Source organism: Parambassis ranga, chromosome 10, assembly GCF_900634625.1.
Source record: "Parambassis ranga chromosome 10, fParRan2.1, whole genome shotgun sequence".
Taxonomy (NCBI): Eukaryota; Metazoa; Chordata; class Actinopteri; family Ambassidae; genus Parambassis; species Parambassis ranga.
The window spans coordinates 7292081-7306538 of record NC_041031.1 but is presented as its reverse complement, the minus strand read 5'-3'; the positions used below and the strand labels follow the sequence as shown (position 1 = coordinate 7306538).

Here is a 14458-nt window from a genome sequence, read left to right as displayed (position 1 = left end):
CGTGACCCCCATTACACCCTTTCTCTATAATCCCCCTAATCCCTTTCTCCTGTCATCCACTCTTTGTCTTCCAGGTGCTGCATGAGCAGATCGAGGTGCCTGGCACAAGTTTAAAGCTGTGCTACCTAAGCTCCAGGACCCAGGGTTACCGCTCCCTTCTCAAGGTGACCATGACTCCAGCTGTGGTGTCCATGGGCCTGCTGAAAGTTCACTTAATGGTAGCAGTGGAGGGCCATCTCTTCCAGAAGTGGTTCCATGCTTCACCCAACTTGGCCTACACCTACATTTGGGATAAGACTGATGCATATGGGCAGAGGGTCTACGGTCTTTCAGAAGCTGTAGGTGAGTGTGAAGGATGGACTGAGGGGAAACATTTTTTCCAGCTGTGAACTCTATGAATACATCAGCCAATATACCACAAAGGCAGCACTGGGCTATGACAGAGAAGAGAAAGCTAATTAGGGATCCAAAGGAGCAATAATCTACCAAAAACCCAGTTTGGATCCACTTCATAATATGGCCCCAGTAAAGTGCTTTCATTGAAGCTGCGTTTGGTTCAGTCAGCCAGCCGTAAATGCGGTGAAGGGTTATTAGCCATCAGGGTGAGTTAGCAGTTAACTACTGGAGCAGCAAGCATGAGTCCAGGGGAGCCTCAGTGCTATTATATTCTGCTGTCACAGTCGCTCACAGATGCTGTCAGCCAAATACTGCTGTCAGACCACAGATGCAGCAGACATCTGGGGCTTCAGTGTGGACTAGCATCATGAGAGAGGTGTACTGTTAGGGTAATTTCATTCTTTTAAAGATTGCAAAAGTTTGCTTGAATAAGAGCAATTTTAAGATTCCCACAGAATATGTGACAGGATATAGTTGGTTTAGGATTAAGTTATATTTTGCACGCTGTATGTATAGGTACAAGTAGACAACATTTTTGTTGCAGTGAGAGTGAAAAAGTGCTGGCAGCAGCAGTTTCACTGTGACTCAAGTGGGAGTTGATGTGAACACACTTCCATTTAATAAGTAGGAAAAGACCAGCACACATATGCATGCTGCACAGTATGCACTGTACATGCATGCACACAGTAAGTGTGTTAATACAGGACATGAATGGGACATATTGTTTCCATCAGCAGGATTTTCACCAGGGCAACCAGCACGGCCTGTAAGCTTTAAAGGTCTTTTGGGCAATCTTTCCAATTAACAAGGTTTTTAATGGATTTAGCAGCATGTGAGAGTGTTAGTTAGGTGTGAGTTCAGGTTTTGGTACAGGTGCTAACTAGCTTCTCTGTGTATCACACATTTCACAACTTAAATGAACTTGAGTTTTTTTCTTGTCTTCTGTTGTTTCTTTTATGATCCTTGGCCTTAATTTCATTATCGCTAATATTTTTTGCTCTATTTTTCTTTTCCCTTTTCCCATATAGTGTCGGTCGGCTATGAGTACGAGTCCTGTGCCAGTCTCATCCTCTGGGAGAAAAGAACAGCCATTCTGCAAGGCTACGAACTGGATCCCACCAATCTGGGTGGCTGGTCACTCAACAAGCACCATATTCTTAACACACGCAGTGGTATGTATGGTATACACACACACACACACACTCACTCATATTTGCGCTCATACGAGCAGACATTTCTATTTTTACCCTCATTATCCTTGTAGCTGGTTCCCTATATGTAACAGGTTTACAGCCCTGTGTATCTCACTAAATGTGCTATTGCATTGGAGGCAGTTTAAGTCATTTCCTGTGGCTCACATGGAACTGTCAGGTGTCTCTCTTTACCTGTCAGTGAAGATTTTCACAGGAAAAGCTTGTGTTGTCTCACCTAGTTTGACTCCCTCATCCACTAAAATTCTGTGTCAGCCAATCAGCAGCAACCCCAAGAACGGAGATAGGGGGTTGGATAGTTAGTGGTGGGGAGAAGAGAACCTTCTCTGGAAAGTGCTTCAGAATGTCTGTGGTCTATGTGTTATCACAGTGTATAAATAACATGCCACTTGAAGCTCATTTTGTGTGTCATTTTGTCTGTTTGAATATCGACTGCTGTGGTGGCACCAGGAAATTGTAACCGTGTGAAAAAACAAGCATAATCCATCAGCTGCCTTTACAACACCATGAATGACCTCCAATCTACTTTTCTTTCTGTTTGTTTTTGTTATTCTCTCTCACATCCAGGCATCCTTCACAAAGGCAGTGGTGAGAATATTTTTGTGACAGAGCAACCCCCAGTAATAACCAGCATTATGGGGAATGGTCGGAGACGCAGCATCTCTTGCCCCAGCTGTAACGGTCTCGCAGATGGCAACAAGCTGCTGGCACCAGTTGCCCTGGCAATGGGAACCGATGGCAGTCTTTACGTTGGGGACCTCAACTTTGTACGCCGCGTGTACCCATCCATGAACACTACTGCCATCTTGGAATTAAGGTAAAATAACATAAATGGGAAGGCAGAAGAAAATAAAAGAACTACTACTCAGAAAGCAGTTTGGGATTTAGCGGTTGTATGGTATTGCAGATACTGACAGAATAGGGGCTGTTAGACTGGAGTCAGCCGCAGCAGCAGAAAAGTGCTAAAGATGAGATGTTTTCAGTGCATATAAGAAAGAAGTGAGGTGAGACACTTGGGATGGCAAGGCTGAAGAAGAATTATGCACTGTGCTAGATACCATTTCTCCAGGGTGTTTTTACACATGTTTAAATTTTGCTGTTCACACCACAGCCAGCTGCGTGTTGCTCTCTGTAGGTTGCTTTCCACAGACTGTGTGAATTAACATTTGTTTTGTTGTGCTTTTATCTCACTTTCTCCCTTAAAGGAACAAAGATTTCAGACACAGGTAAGATCTTGAGATGATAAATTTAAAGTTTCGAGTGCACATACCAGCAAAAGTACTTGAAAGCATCTTTCATTCACTGAGATAAGAATCCTTTTCTTTTATTTTCTGTCATCTTCAGTAATAACCCAACACACAAGTACTTCCTGGCAGTGGATCCGGTATCTGGGGCTTTGTTCATCTCAGACACCAACTCCCGACGAATTTACCGCGTTCGCTCATTAACAGGTGGCCGCCTGCTGTCAGACAATGCTGAGGTGGTGGCAGGGACAGGGGAGCAGTGTCTGCCTTTTGATGAACGCTGCGGTGACGGCGGCAAAGCCACTGAAGCTACACTTATGAGCCCAAAAGGTGAGAAACTTTTTTTTTTCAAATAAAAAAATCCTGACTCAAAAAATGAATTAAAAAAATGAGGATATCCACTCTTAGGTTAAGCAGACTGCAGTTCATGTAAACCTAACATGCCTTAAATCTTCTCTGATTTTTCCTTAATATGCTCATCCTGTGCCTCAGCTAAAGCAGGACAGACACAGAAGGAGGTTATAAACCAGGTTAATGTTAAACTCATAATGGAATTATTTTATTTGGATCATTGGATCTTAGAACACTGTGACACCAAACTGTCAAGGATGTCACACTGTCACATTTCTTGTCTGACACGAGTGTGTGTACATGTAAGACTGCAGATGTTAGTATACACTATGTGTGAGTGTGTGTATGTGGTCTGTGAGAGAACGATAGGAGCAGACAATGAACCACTGATTTCCCTCTTACCTGTCACAGACAGCAAACATCAGCTTGCCTGTTTCTTCTCTTTCTCCCTCTCTCTCTCTCATTCACTCCGTGCCCTTCGCTGTATCCTCCATCTGTTGTTTTGTATCTCATTGCATCAAGAAGTTATTTTGGGGCATAGTTGCTTTGAACAATCACACTTCTCTGAATGCCGGCTGCCAGTTAGACCGACAACGCTGACACCACTTCGTCGGTAAACAATAAATAACAGTGAGGTATAAATATAAGAAACAAAAGCAGGGGGATGGGAGGGGTCACAGAAAATATAACAGGGTGAAACCAGAGAAGGAAGAAGAGTGCATCTTGCCATTATGTCTGCTTGCAGTCTATAATTGCCCTCTGAGAGAAGCACGAGCCCAGCTCCACATCCCAGTGACTCATCCCAAAACTAACACTTCTCAACAGTTCAATGCCCATTCCATCACTGTGTTCCCTCTCATTCGATGAAGCATTGAGCTGTTCAGCTGCCAGGACCGCTATCTGTTTTCAGCAGCGGAAAGAGTGAAGTTTAATTGACTTAAAATGTCGTACGGGTTGTCTGCAGTGGTTGAGTTATGAGTCGTCACTCACGGTGTTCATCTCCCTGCTGACAGGTATCGCAGTGGATAAAAATGGCCTGATGTATTTTGTCGATGCCACCATGATCCGCAAAGTGGACCAGAATGGCATCATCTCCACTCTACTGGGGGCCAACGATCTGACTGCCGTAAGGCCGCTGAGCTGTGACACCAGCATGGACGTCAGCCAGGTAGGAAAGAGTGAAAAGGAGACAAAAGGTGATGGTGTGATAGATGATGATCTAAGAGCTCCCCTTTGTGCTGAGCTGTGACGACTTTGTGGACACGAGCCAGCCAGGGGGTCAGGGAGAGACTGATTTAGGGAGGGGATTAAAGAGTCAATGGATGAATGAATGGATCAAAAAGAAAGTGAACACTGCTGCAGTCACTTAAAAAAATGAAGAGACTTGTCTGATCCTTGGCGTCTGTTCAAAATGTCTCCCTCTGCATAGAGATCATCTCACGTATATCTTCTTTTTATGCTTACCAGGTGCGTCTGGAGTGGCCCACAGACTTAGCAGTGAACCCGATGGACAACTCTCTCTATGTCCTGGAAAATAATGTCATCTTACGCATCACTGAGAACCACCAGGTCTGTACCCAAGGCCACTAAAAACCCCTTAGGGTGGACACTCACTATAGGGTTGACAAGATTTTATCCCAATTAAGCTCTCTCAGGCCAATTTAGAATTTAGAAGAAAAGTTCAAATTCTAACATAGTTATCCAAGTTTTCCAGTGGTGACCACATTACTGTTTAATTAGATCTAAGAATATTCCACTTTCTGGATTCATTGTGGAAAGTGTTATTCTTACTGTTCAATAGCAAACCAAACCTGAATTTTTGTGGAATCACTGCCATCACTTGATCATCACAGTGATATTCCCCGTTGTCTCCTAAAGGTGAGCATCATCGCAGGTCGACCTATGCACTGTCAGGTGCCGGGCATCGACTACAGCCTCAGTAAGCTGGCCATACATGCAGCCCTGGAGAGTGCCACAGCCATCGCCCTGTCTCACACCGGCATCCTCTACATTGCTGAGACAGATGAGAAGAAGATAAACAGAGTTAGACAGGTATAAGATGCAAAAGCACTGAGCACACTTTTTTGGATGTCTAGTTGTTTTGGAATTAATTTGTTAGTCCACGGTTATTTTGGGCTACAAAAAGTGACAGCACAGCTGGTCAGGCTGTGTGGGTGTTTTTTTAAGATATTCTGTCAGCTTTCTAGTCTACATTCATTTTGTTAACTCAGTATGAATTTCGCTTTTGCTAGTACATTTTCTTTCATTTAGTCGTGACATTTTTTTAACTCTCATCATTAACCAGTTGTTCTTTTCTGTTCATTTTTAGGTTAGCACTAATGGAGAAATCTCTCTCCTGGCTGGTGCTGCCTCTGATTGCGACTGCAAAAATGATGTCAACTGCAATTGCTTTTACGGTGACGACGGCTATGCCCCAGACGCTGGCTTGAACTCGCCCACTTCCTTGGCCGTGTCCCCTGATGGGACACTTTTCATTGCAGACCTCAACAACATTCGAATCAGAGCTGTTCGGGCGAATCGTCCCGGCCCTGCCCTTTCAAGCGTAGGGTACGGAGGATCTGCGCAATATGAAGTCGCTTCGCCAAGGGAACAGGAGCTGTATGTATTCAATGGGGATGGGCTTCACATCCAGACAATAAGCCTAGTGACTGGGGAGCCACTTTTCAACTTCACCTACGGTCCTGATGGCGAGCTGGCCATGCTGGTGGATAACTGCAACAACACGGTCAAAGTGAGGAGGGATGGTCTGGGCCAGGGAGGAGGAGCCGGCCTGCTCAGACTGGTGCTGCTGCCTGAGAATCAAGTGGTGACCCTCGGACTGGACCCCACTGGTGGGCTACGTAGTGTATCTGCCCTGGGCCAAGAAGTGGCTCTGATGGGCTACAGCAGCAACACAGGGCTCCTGGCAACCAAAGCTGATGAGACGGGGTGGACCACGTTTTACCAGTAAGTGTAACATGCAGGGCAACATGTCTTCTATCTGTCTAAAACACAACAGGAGTGTTGCTGGATACATTTTTTATCATTTTCTCTCCTGTAATATCTGTTTTTTTCTGATATCTCATATGGTGTACTGCTGCCCCCCAATGGTAACTTTTATAACTGCAGCTAATTTACCCTGCATTTCCCTGTGCGTGCATGTGTTTCAACATGTGCACACTCCGTCAGGAAGTTGTGTCGTATCAACATTTTGCTTCCTTCCTTTTTAACTTGACTGCAATCTTCCACCTCCTAGGTATGACAGCGAGGGCCGCCTGACCAACGTGACATATCCCACGGGCATGGTGATGAGTCTCCACCGCGAAATTGAGCGTTCCATCAACATTGACATTGAGAGCTCAAGCAGAGACGACGATGTCACTGTGATCACCAACCTGTCCTCTGTGGAAGCCTCGTACACTGTGGTGCAAGGTAGAGACACCCTCAGCACGTACATTCAGAACATGCAGTGGAAAATGATCAGGTCATGAATTTTTAAATGCTTGAGAAATTGCAGAGTTGTGGCACGAAGCTGGGAAAATGTTGAGCTGATGGGTCATCGACATGAATTCGTATAAATCAAAATTTAATATGTGGGTCTGAATGCTTTGGGAAGATTCACACAGACTCTTCATCTTAGTATTCAAAAACACAGCTGCCTTCTGTGATGGTGAATACGCGCTGGCCGGCCAACTCTAATTGAAAGTCTTGTAATTTTCACTCAGTTATGAGCATGCTCCAGGAGATTATTTTCCTTCCCTACCCACATCCAACCCTCTCTCGCTCTTTCTCATGGAGTAAAATTACCAACATATAGTTGTTAATCCCAGCTGGGATCATCCTGTTTTTGAATATCATCACAGCAAAATTCATTAACTCATGTAGAGTGAATCCTCCTCATCCCTCAAGCTTTCTCTTCACACACACACACACACACACACACACACACACACTTGCACTGACATACAAATGCGGCTCTCAACCAGTTCCCATGATCCCTGAGCTTATTTGGTCTGTTTAGAGAGGAGGAAAAAGAGGGAGAATAATTGTCTCCTTTCCCTTGACCAGCGCAAGGGGCGTGACAGAAGTATGAATGCAGACAGGACTATATCCAACTAAAGGCCTGAGAATAGGCTGTAGATATATTCCGTGATCCACCTGCGTTGCGGTAAGAGAATAGTTGTTCGCAAAGCTCTAAGTCACTTAAGGTTTCCACTGCACTGTGTGGGTTTCAGCACAGCTCTCTGCTGACATACTCACTTAACCATCTCCCTCTCTTTCCGCTCTTTCTCGCTCTCTTCATTAACTCCTGCACAGTGAATTCTCCTCGGCCCCCAAGCTCTCATTTCACCCTCCCTCTCCCTCTTTCCCTTAACCTCGCTTCTGTTTTATTACGAGGTTGTTCAGACAGAGAGAGCAGAGAAGATTTATCTAAAGGCTGTTGCTGCCAAGTCAATGGAAAAAGCTTCACTTGTCTATTTGAGGCATTGTTAAAAAGTGCCTGGAGCTTTATTACAAATTGGCCTTATGGATTACTGTCATTTATGGCAGGACTTCAAAGAGGAAAACCATCAGATCTCTTTCACCTTTTGTGAATGAAATAAAAAAAAACTCCAAACTCTGCATCTTCCTGATATCTCAGACCTGAAAACAATTTTATCGTACTTTTAATCGCTTCATTGTGATCAGGACGTCTGTTTTCAGACATCAGAGAATAAAATGAGCCGCAGCATTAGGGCTTATCTGTCTCCATTCTTGTGAGGGAGCCATTCAATTGTATGAGATAGAGATTGTAGAAAGATGTCTGTTTAGCCTGACAACTTTCATTAAGAGAATTTTAGAGTTTGCAGGAATGAATCAGGCATGATCTTGTTCTTTCTGGCACAGTTTCCTTGTTACCTGAAGAATAGATTTCGTGGGTTTGACCCCACAATGTCAGAACTTACATTTGTCTCACAGAATCAGCCGAATACCAAACGTTGAAAGCGTCTGTAATATTTCTTTGACCTCGGTAAAAACATGCAGTACAACAATGTGAAGGTAAAATCACAACATCTCTGATGGAATCTAAATGAGGCTGCCATCTGTTTTCTTACTTTGTTATGTGGTTATATCTCATTTTTCCAGAAAAGATGGCTTTTTTGTATCCTTGGCTGAGAGGTCATAAAACTGAAAAGCTCTCAGCCTTTCTTCCAGATCTTGAGGTTTAGACAGCCATTATAAGCAATATACAGGATTCTTCACTCAATGTCTACATCCTAGTCATTGCCATTATGCAGCTGTTATCATTTCTCATGTAAGATTATTATTTTCCCCCAGCACTTAAGTAGGACTTTGCCATGGACCTGCTTCTGTCATTTCTTCTTTCCAATGCATTTATTGCCTTGCTTCTAATGTTTACTCGTCTCCCCTTACAGACCAGGTGAGGAACAGTTATCAGCTGTGCAACAATGGGACCCTCAGAGTGATGTATGCCAATGGAATGGGCATCAGTTTCCACACAGAGCCCCACATCCTGGCAGGGTCCGTCAGTCCGACCATTGGGCGAAGGAACATCACCCTACCCACAGACAATGGCCTCAACTCAATTGAATGGCGCCTGCGCAAGGAGCAGACCAAGGGCAAGGTCACTGTGTTCGGGAGGAAGCTAAGGGTAAGCTCACCTTATTGATGAGCCACAGTTGGCATAAACATGGAGATTACTTAACCTTACGTCTACCATTCCCTGTTTTTTTCAGGCTCATGGTCGCAATCTTCTCTCCATTGACTTCGACCGCAACACACGCACAGAGAAGATTTACGATGATCACCGCAAGTTCACCCTCCGCATCATGTATGATGCTCAGGGCCGTCCAGCTATGTGGCTGCCCAGCAGCAGCCTGGCAGTAGTCAATGTGTCCTATTCTTCCACCGGACAGCTTGTTGGGCTGCAAAGGGGAAGCATGAGTGAGAGGACAGAGTTTGACCCCCAGGGTCGCATCTTGTCTCGTTCCTTTGTGGATGGGAAGGTGTGGAGCTACAGCTACCTTGACAAAGTAAGTACATTCGTCTTTAATATTGTCATCTGAGAGTCTAATCTCACCAAGGAAAGCAATAGCAAGGAATGTATAGTAATTAGAATTGTAGGACTGAAGGGAATGAAACGCCATTTTTATGGTTATAAAGGTTCCGATTTGTCAAGTGAGAGCAAATTACTCCTGGTTCTGTTTCACAGGAGGCAAGTCACCCATTGATAATGCTATTATATTAATCCGTATTTCATATCTCTCTGCTTCCAGTCCATGGTACTGCTCCTCCAAAGCCAAAGACAGTATGTCTTTGAGTTTGACGGCTCAGGTCGGGTCACAGCTGTCACCATGCCTAGTGTTGCTCGCCACACCATGTTCACACACGTGTCAGTTGGTTATATCCGCAACACGTACAACCCTCCAGAGAGCAATGCCTCCATCATCCACGATTTTAGTGAGGATGGCAGACCTCAGGCCACACATTTCCTGGGCACTGGCCGCCGTGTCCTCTACAAGTACGGCAAGCTTGCAAAGCTGTCGGAGATCGTGTACGACAGCACTGCTGTCACTTTTGGATACGATGAGACTGCTGGTGTGCTGAAGATGGTCAATCTGCAGAGCGGGGGCTTCTCGTGCACCATCCGCTATCGTAAAATGGGCCCACTCATCGACAAGCAGATCTACCGCTTCAGTGAAGAGGGAATGGTCAACGCACGGTTCGACTATACCTATCATGACAACAGCTTCCGTATTGCCAGCATGAAGCCAGTTATCAGTGAGACGCCGCTGCCCGTCGACCTCTACCGATATGATGAGATCTCTGGAAAGGTGCAATTTTTGTTTTGTTTTGTTTCCTTTTTATCATACAAAAGTAAAATGTCTGTCCTTGTGACTGCAAGAGGACTCACCCATTTCTTGTTCTTTTTCTTCTATCCCATAGGTGGAGCACTTTGGAAAATTTGGGGTCATTTACTATGACATTAATCAGATTATCACCACAGCTGTTATGACACTGAGTAAGCATTTTGACACCCATGGTCGGATCAAGGAGGTCCAGTACGAGATCTTCCGATCACTTATGTACTGGATGACAGTGCAGTATGACAGCATGGGACGAGTGGTGAAGAGAGAGCTGAAGATTGGGCCTTATGCCAACACCACTCAGTACCGCTATGATTATGATGGAGATGGACAGCTCAGCGGCGTCAAGGTGAATATTCTGTGTGGAGCCACAGGAATTTTAGGAACAGCACTTCATTTGATCCATGAGCTATAATCTGCGCCTGTCTCTGACATTGCTGTTGTCAGAGCATAGTTATGGTTATAATGAAGGCAGAATCATACATATAAATCTCTCTTTTTTTTAATCCAGGTGAATGACTGGTCTACGTGGCGCTACAGCTATGACCTAAATGGCAACCTCCATCTGCTGAACCCAGGGAACAGTGCCCGCATCTTGCCGCTCCGCTATGACCTCAGAGACCGCATTACACGGCTGGGAGATGTCCAGTATCGCCTGGATGAAGATGGCTTCCTTAGTCAGCGTGGTGCAGATGTATTTGACTATAACTCCAAAGGTCAACTCCTGCGAGCCTACAATAGAGGGCCCGGAGGCTGGAGTGTTGTGTACCACTATGATGGGCTGGGCCGCAGGGTGTCCACGAGGAACAGCCTGGGCCAGCACCTTCAGTTCTTCTATGCTGACCTCAACCATCCAACCAGGGTGACACACATCTTCAATCACTCCAGCTCTGACATCTCATCACTGTATTATGACCTGCAGGTAGGCATGGGTGTATTTATGTCAATGGGAAACAAAACAAGGTCACACTGATAAACAGCAACGTTAGTCTTCAGTATAAAAGATACAGCAAAGGTGGTTTAATATTTGGTTTTTCTGCCTGTCTCTTTGCTTAGGGACACCTGTTTGCCATGGAGGTGAGCAGTGGAGAAGAATACTACATAGCTTCGGACAACACTGGCACACCACTCGCGGTTTTCAGCAGCAATGGGCAGATGATTAAACAGGTAAAAGACAATGCATTTATTATTTGACTCTTACAAGTGTATGTTATTGATCCTTTTTAACCACTAAAAAGAGGTGAGTCCTTCTGATCTTAACTACATTGACTCTGCTTGTGTCACTCAGGTGCAGTACACAGCCTATGGAGAAGTGTATCTTGATTCTAACCCAGACTTTCCACTTGTGGTGGGTTTCCACGGTGGTCTGTATGATCCCCTGACCAAGTTGGTCCACTTCACCCAGCGGGACTACGACGTCTTAGCCGGACGGTGGACCTCACCTGACTACAGCATCTGGCCCAAGATAGGGAAAGATCCTTCTCCATTCAATCTGTATATGTTCAAGAACAACAACCCACTCAGCGACATGCTGGATGTCAAAAACTATGTCACAGGTAGTGCATTGATTTGGTTTGCTGATAAATTTGATTATTTGATATTTAGCCACACACAACATAACATTCATTCAGTCATTTCAACCAATGCTCACTCTAGTGCTAATGAGAAACAGATTGCTAAGTTTATACTTAACAATGTTCTACAGATGGCGCAGCAGCTTTGCATACAACCGATGAGTCACAGAGTCAAACACACTTTCAGTTTATTTTTCCAGTAAAATTGAAGATTCATTTGCTACTGTGTTTAACGTTGTCATCCAGCAAAATGATTTCCCTCTTGTCTGCTGCTGTAGATGTGAAGAGTTGGCTGGTAATGTTTGGCTTCCAGCTCAGTAACATAATCCCAGGATTCCCTCGACACTCGCTCTACTTTGTGGAGCCGCCTTATGAGCTGCAGGCCACCCAGCACTGTGAGAATGGACAGGTACAGTCTGCTATGCAAATATATAACCATTCTCTTTATAAAATTCATTATACCTCATTTTCATCTGAATTTATCATGGACAGTAATCATCCTCTATGTCCCTCTAGCAATATTTACTCATTATCATCTCTCTCTGCAAAGTGACAAAGCTTTCTTCAATTTTCCTGTGTAGCTCATCACTGGTGTGCAGCAGGCAGCAGAGCGCCACAACCAAGCCTTCATGGCCTTGGAGGGTCGTCTGCTCAACAAGGAGCGTCGCAGACGCAAGGACAAGCCGGGCCACTGGTTTGGAACCAGCACACCCATAATAGGCCGAGGAGTAATGCTGGCCCTGAAGGAGGGCAGGGTGGTGGCCGGAGTGTCGGCATTGGCTAGTGAAGACAGCCGCAAAGTTGCTCTGGTGCTTAATGGTGCCCAGTACCTGGAAGGCACACATTACACACAGGATGGAAAGGACTGTCACTACTTTGTTAAGGTAGGCTCTGCTGATAGCGACCTGTTGGCCTTGGGGCTCACAAATGGGCGTAAATCTCTGGAGAGTGGCATCAATGTGACAGTGAGCGGCCGGTCAAGGAGAGGAGTGACAGTGGAGTTTGCAGTTCCATCATTAGTACTGAGCGTCCGGTACGGGCTCGCTGTGGATGTGGTGGATGAAGAAAAGGTAAGACTGCTGGAGCTGGCCCGACAGAGAGCCCTGGCAGGGGCCTGGGCCAAGGAGCAGCAGCGAGCGAGGGATGGGAAGGGAGGTAGTCGCCTTTGGACGGAAGGGGAGAGGCAGCAGCTCCTAACAACAGGTAGAGTACAAGGCTACGACGGCTACTATGTACTGCCTGTGGAGCAATATCCAGAACTGGCTGACAGCAGCAACAACATCCAGTTTCTCAGACAGAATGAGATGGGAAGGAGGTAACAGCCCACCTGAACTCGTTTGAAGGGCAGACTCTTCCCTCTTTCCCATTAACGTCTCTGAATTCTTTTTCCTACTCAGCCCCCTAAACCTTACATCTCTCGAAACCCAAGGAGAATTAACCAACACACGGGGTTATTCGCGGAATGCTGCAGGGACTTTTGAAAAGAATGACTTATGAGAAAACATATTGTTAATTTTACTGCCACCGGCAAAAAAGATTAGTCTTTTTTTTTGTTTGTTTGTTTTTTTTTTTTTGGAAAAAACTTTGATCAACTGAAAAGCACTGAAGAACTTTCAGCTGAACTGTTGCTTAGTGAATAAGAAGATTCCCCTTTTTAAAAAAGAGTGATATTTTCACCCATATTTTTTGGGTCACACCGAGAGCGGCCATGACAGCTTCTGATCTCACAGGGGAGTTGCATTGTGGTTGCTTCTGCGATCAAGGCTTATTTGTCTCTAATACACACTAAAGGCAAAAGGGACCAAAGTGGAGACAAAGCCACTCCAGAGCGCAGCCATTACGACTTACACATCAAGAGGAGAACATCATAAACAACGACAACAAACAAGGCAATGTTACTGGTCGTCCAATACTATGAGTCGTCTCCCTGTCTCAGGCCTCCCATTGTCCACCACGGACCAGTCCTCTGCTGCTGAGGCAGCGCACATCCAACCAAGCAACACGCAGGCTAACGGCATCCTTGAAAATCCACTCTGTTAATGGACTAAAAAAAAAAAAATCAAATAAACTTTTTAAAAAAAAAATCAAAAAAATGATGGCTATATTTGTGGACAGTGGTATCACACAGCATTGTTTATTTTGAAACGGGGAGAAGTACCATATTACTACATATGTGTCTGACTACACTAAAATTCAGGATGTTGCGTATACTGTAGATGCCGTAGTTTTGTACGTTTCAGTCGCGGTAGAATTGTGAGATTTTCACCAAGGCACTTCTGTACAGAGCGATCAAACACACCACTCACAGAGTCCGTAAAAAAAAAAAAAACAAGCTAAGTTAGTATTTATTTGATCTTATCCTTTTTTTATTTATTTATTCTTAGTACTATATGACAATCATGAATGAGTCACCAGTTCTACTCGAAATGAACATTAATGGATGAGTTTATTTTCTTTTGTAAAATATGTAATAAATGTTCATTTTGTTTTGTTTTTTTGTATTAATTTCAGTTTGCTGCCAGGGCAAATAATAGTCACACTCAAAAAGAATAATTTATGTAATAAAGTGTTTTAAAAAAAAACAGTTTATACTTTAAATAAAGTCTTTAAAACTGTGAAATCTGTTTTTCGAAATATATTTCGATGTACAGTGTATAGACCTACCTTTATGCAGCACAGTAGAATATTGTTCAGAATATCAAGTTTTATATTTCTAAGAGGAAGTGGCTTGTAATGTGCAAAATCTTTAGCTGGTCTTACTACTCTAGAGTTTTGTGGCACTCTAATACTCCATATCTACAATATCAATCCCC

General features: G+C 44.4%; 1 protein-coding gene across 1 annotated transcript in view; it reads left to right on the top strand.

The window, feature by feature from the left end:
* tenm2a (teneurin transmembrane protein 2a) overlaps window positions 1-13114 on the top strand; it is a 140866-nt gene extending 127752 nt beyond the window's left edge. The window contains exons 17-35 of the mRNA XM_028415633.1: window positions 75-342; window positions 1425-1568; window positions 2175-2424; window positions 2813-2833; window positions 2952-3181; window positions 4216-4370; window positions 4670-4771; window positions 5081-5254; window positions 5532-6169; window positions 6459-6634; window positions 8620-8855; window positions 8941-9237; window positions 9481-10038; window positions 10151-10420; window positions 10583-10993; window positions 11128-11238; window positions 11360-11627; window positions 11924-12054; window positions 12227-13114. Coding sequence (XP_028271434.1) covers window positions 75-342; window positions 1425-1568; window positions 2175-2424; window positions 2813-2833; window positions 2952-3181; window positions 4216-4370; window positions 4670-4771; window positions 5081-5254; window positions 5532-6169; window positions 6459-6634; window positions 8620-8855; window positions 8941-9237; window positions 9481-10038; window positions 10151-10420; window positions 10583-10993; window positions 11128-11238; window positions 11360-11627; window positions 11924-12054; window positions 12227-12964 — 5178 coding nt within the window. The 3' untranslated portion in view covers window positions 12965-13114. The remainder of the gene's footprint in view (window positions 1-74; window positions 343-1424; window positions 1569-2174; window positions 2425-2812; window positions 2834-2951; window positions 3182-4215; window positions 4371-4669; window positions 4772-5080; window positions 5255-5531; window positions 6170-6458; window positions 6635-8619; window positions 8856-8940; window positions 9238-9480; window positions 10039-10150; window positions 10421-10582; window positions 10994-11127; window positions 11239-11359; window positions 11628-11923; window positions 12055-12226) is intronic.
* Window positions 13115-14458: the final 1344 nt, after the last annotated feature.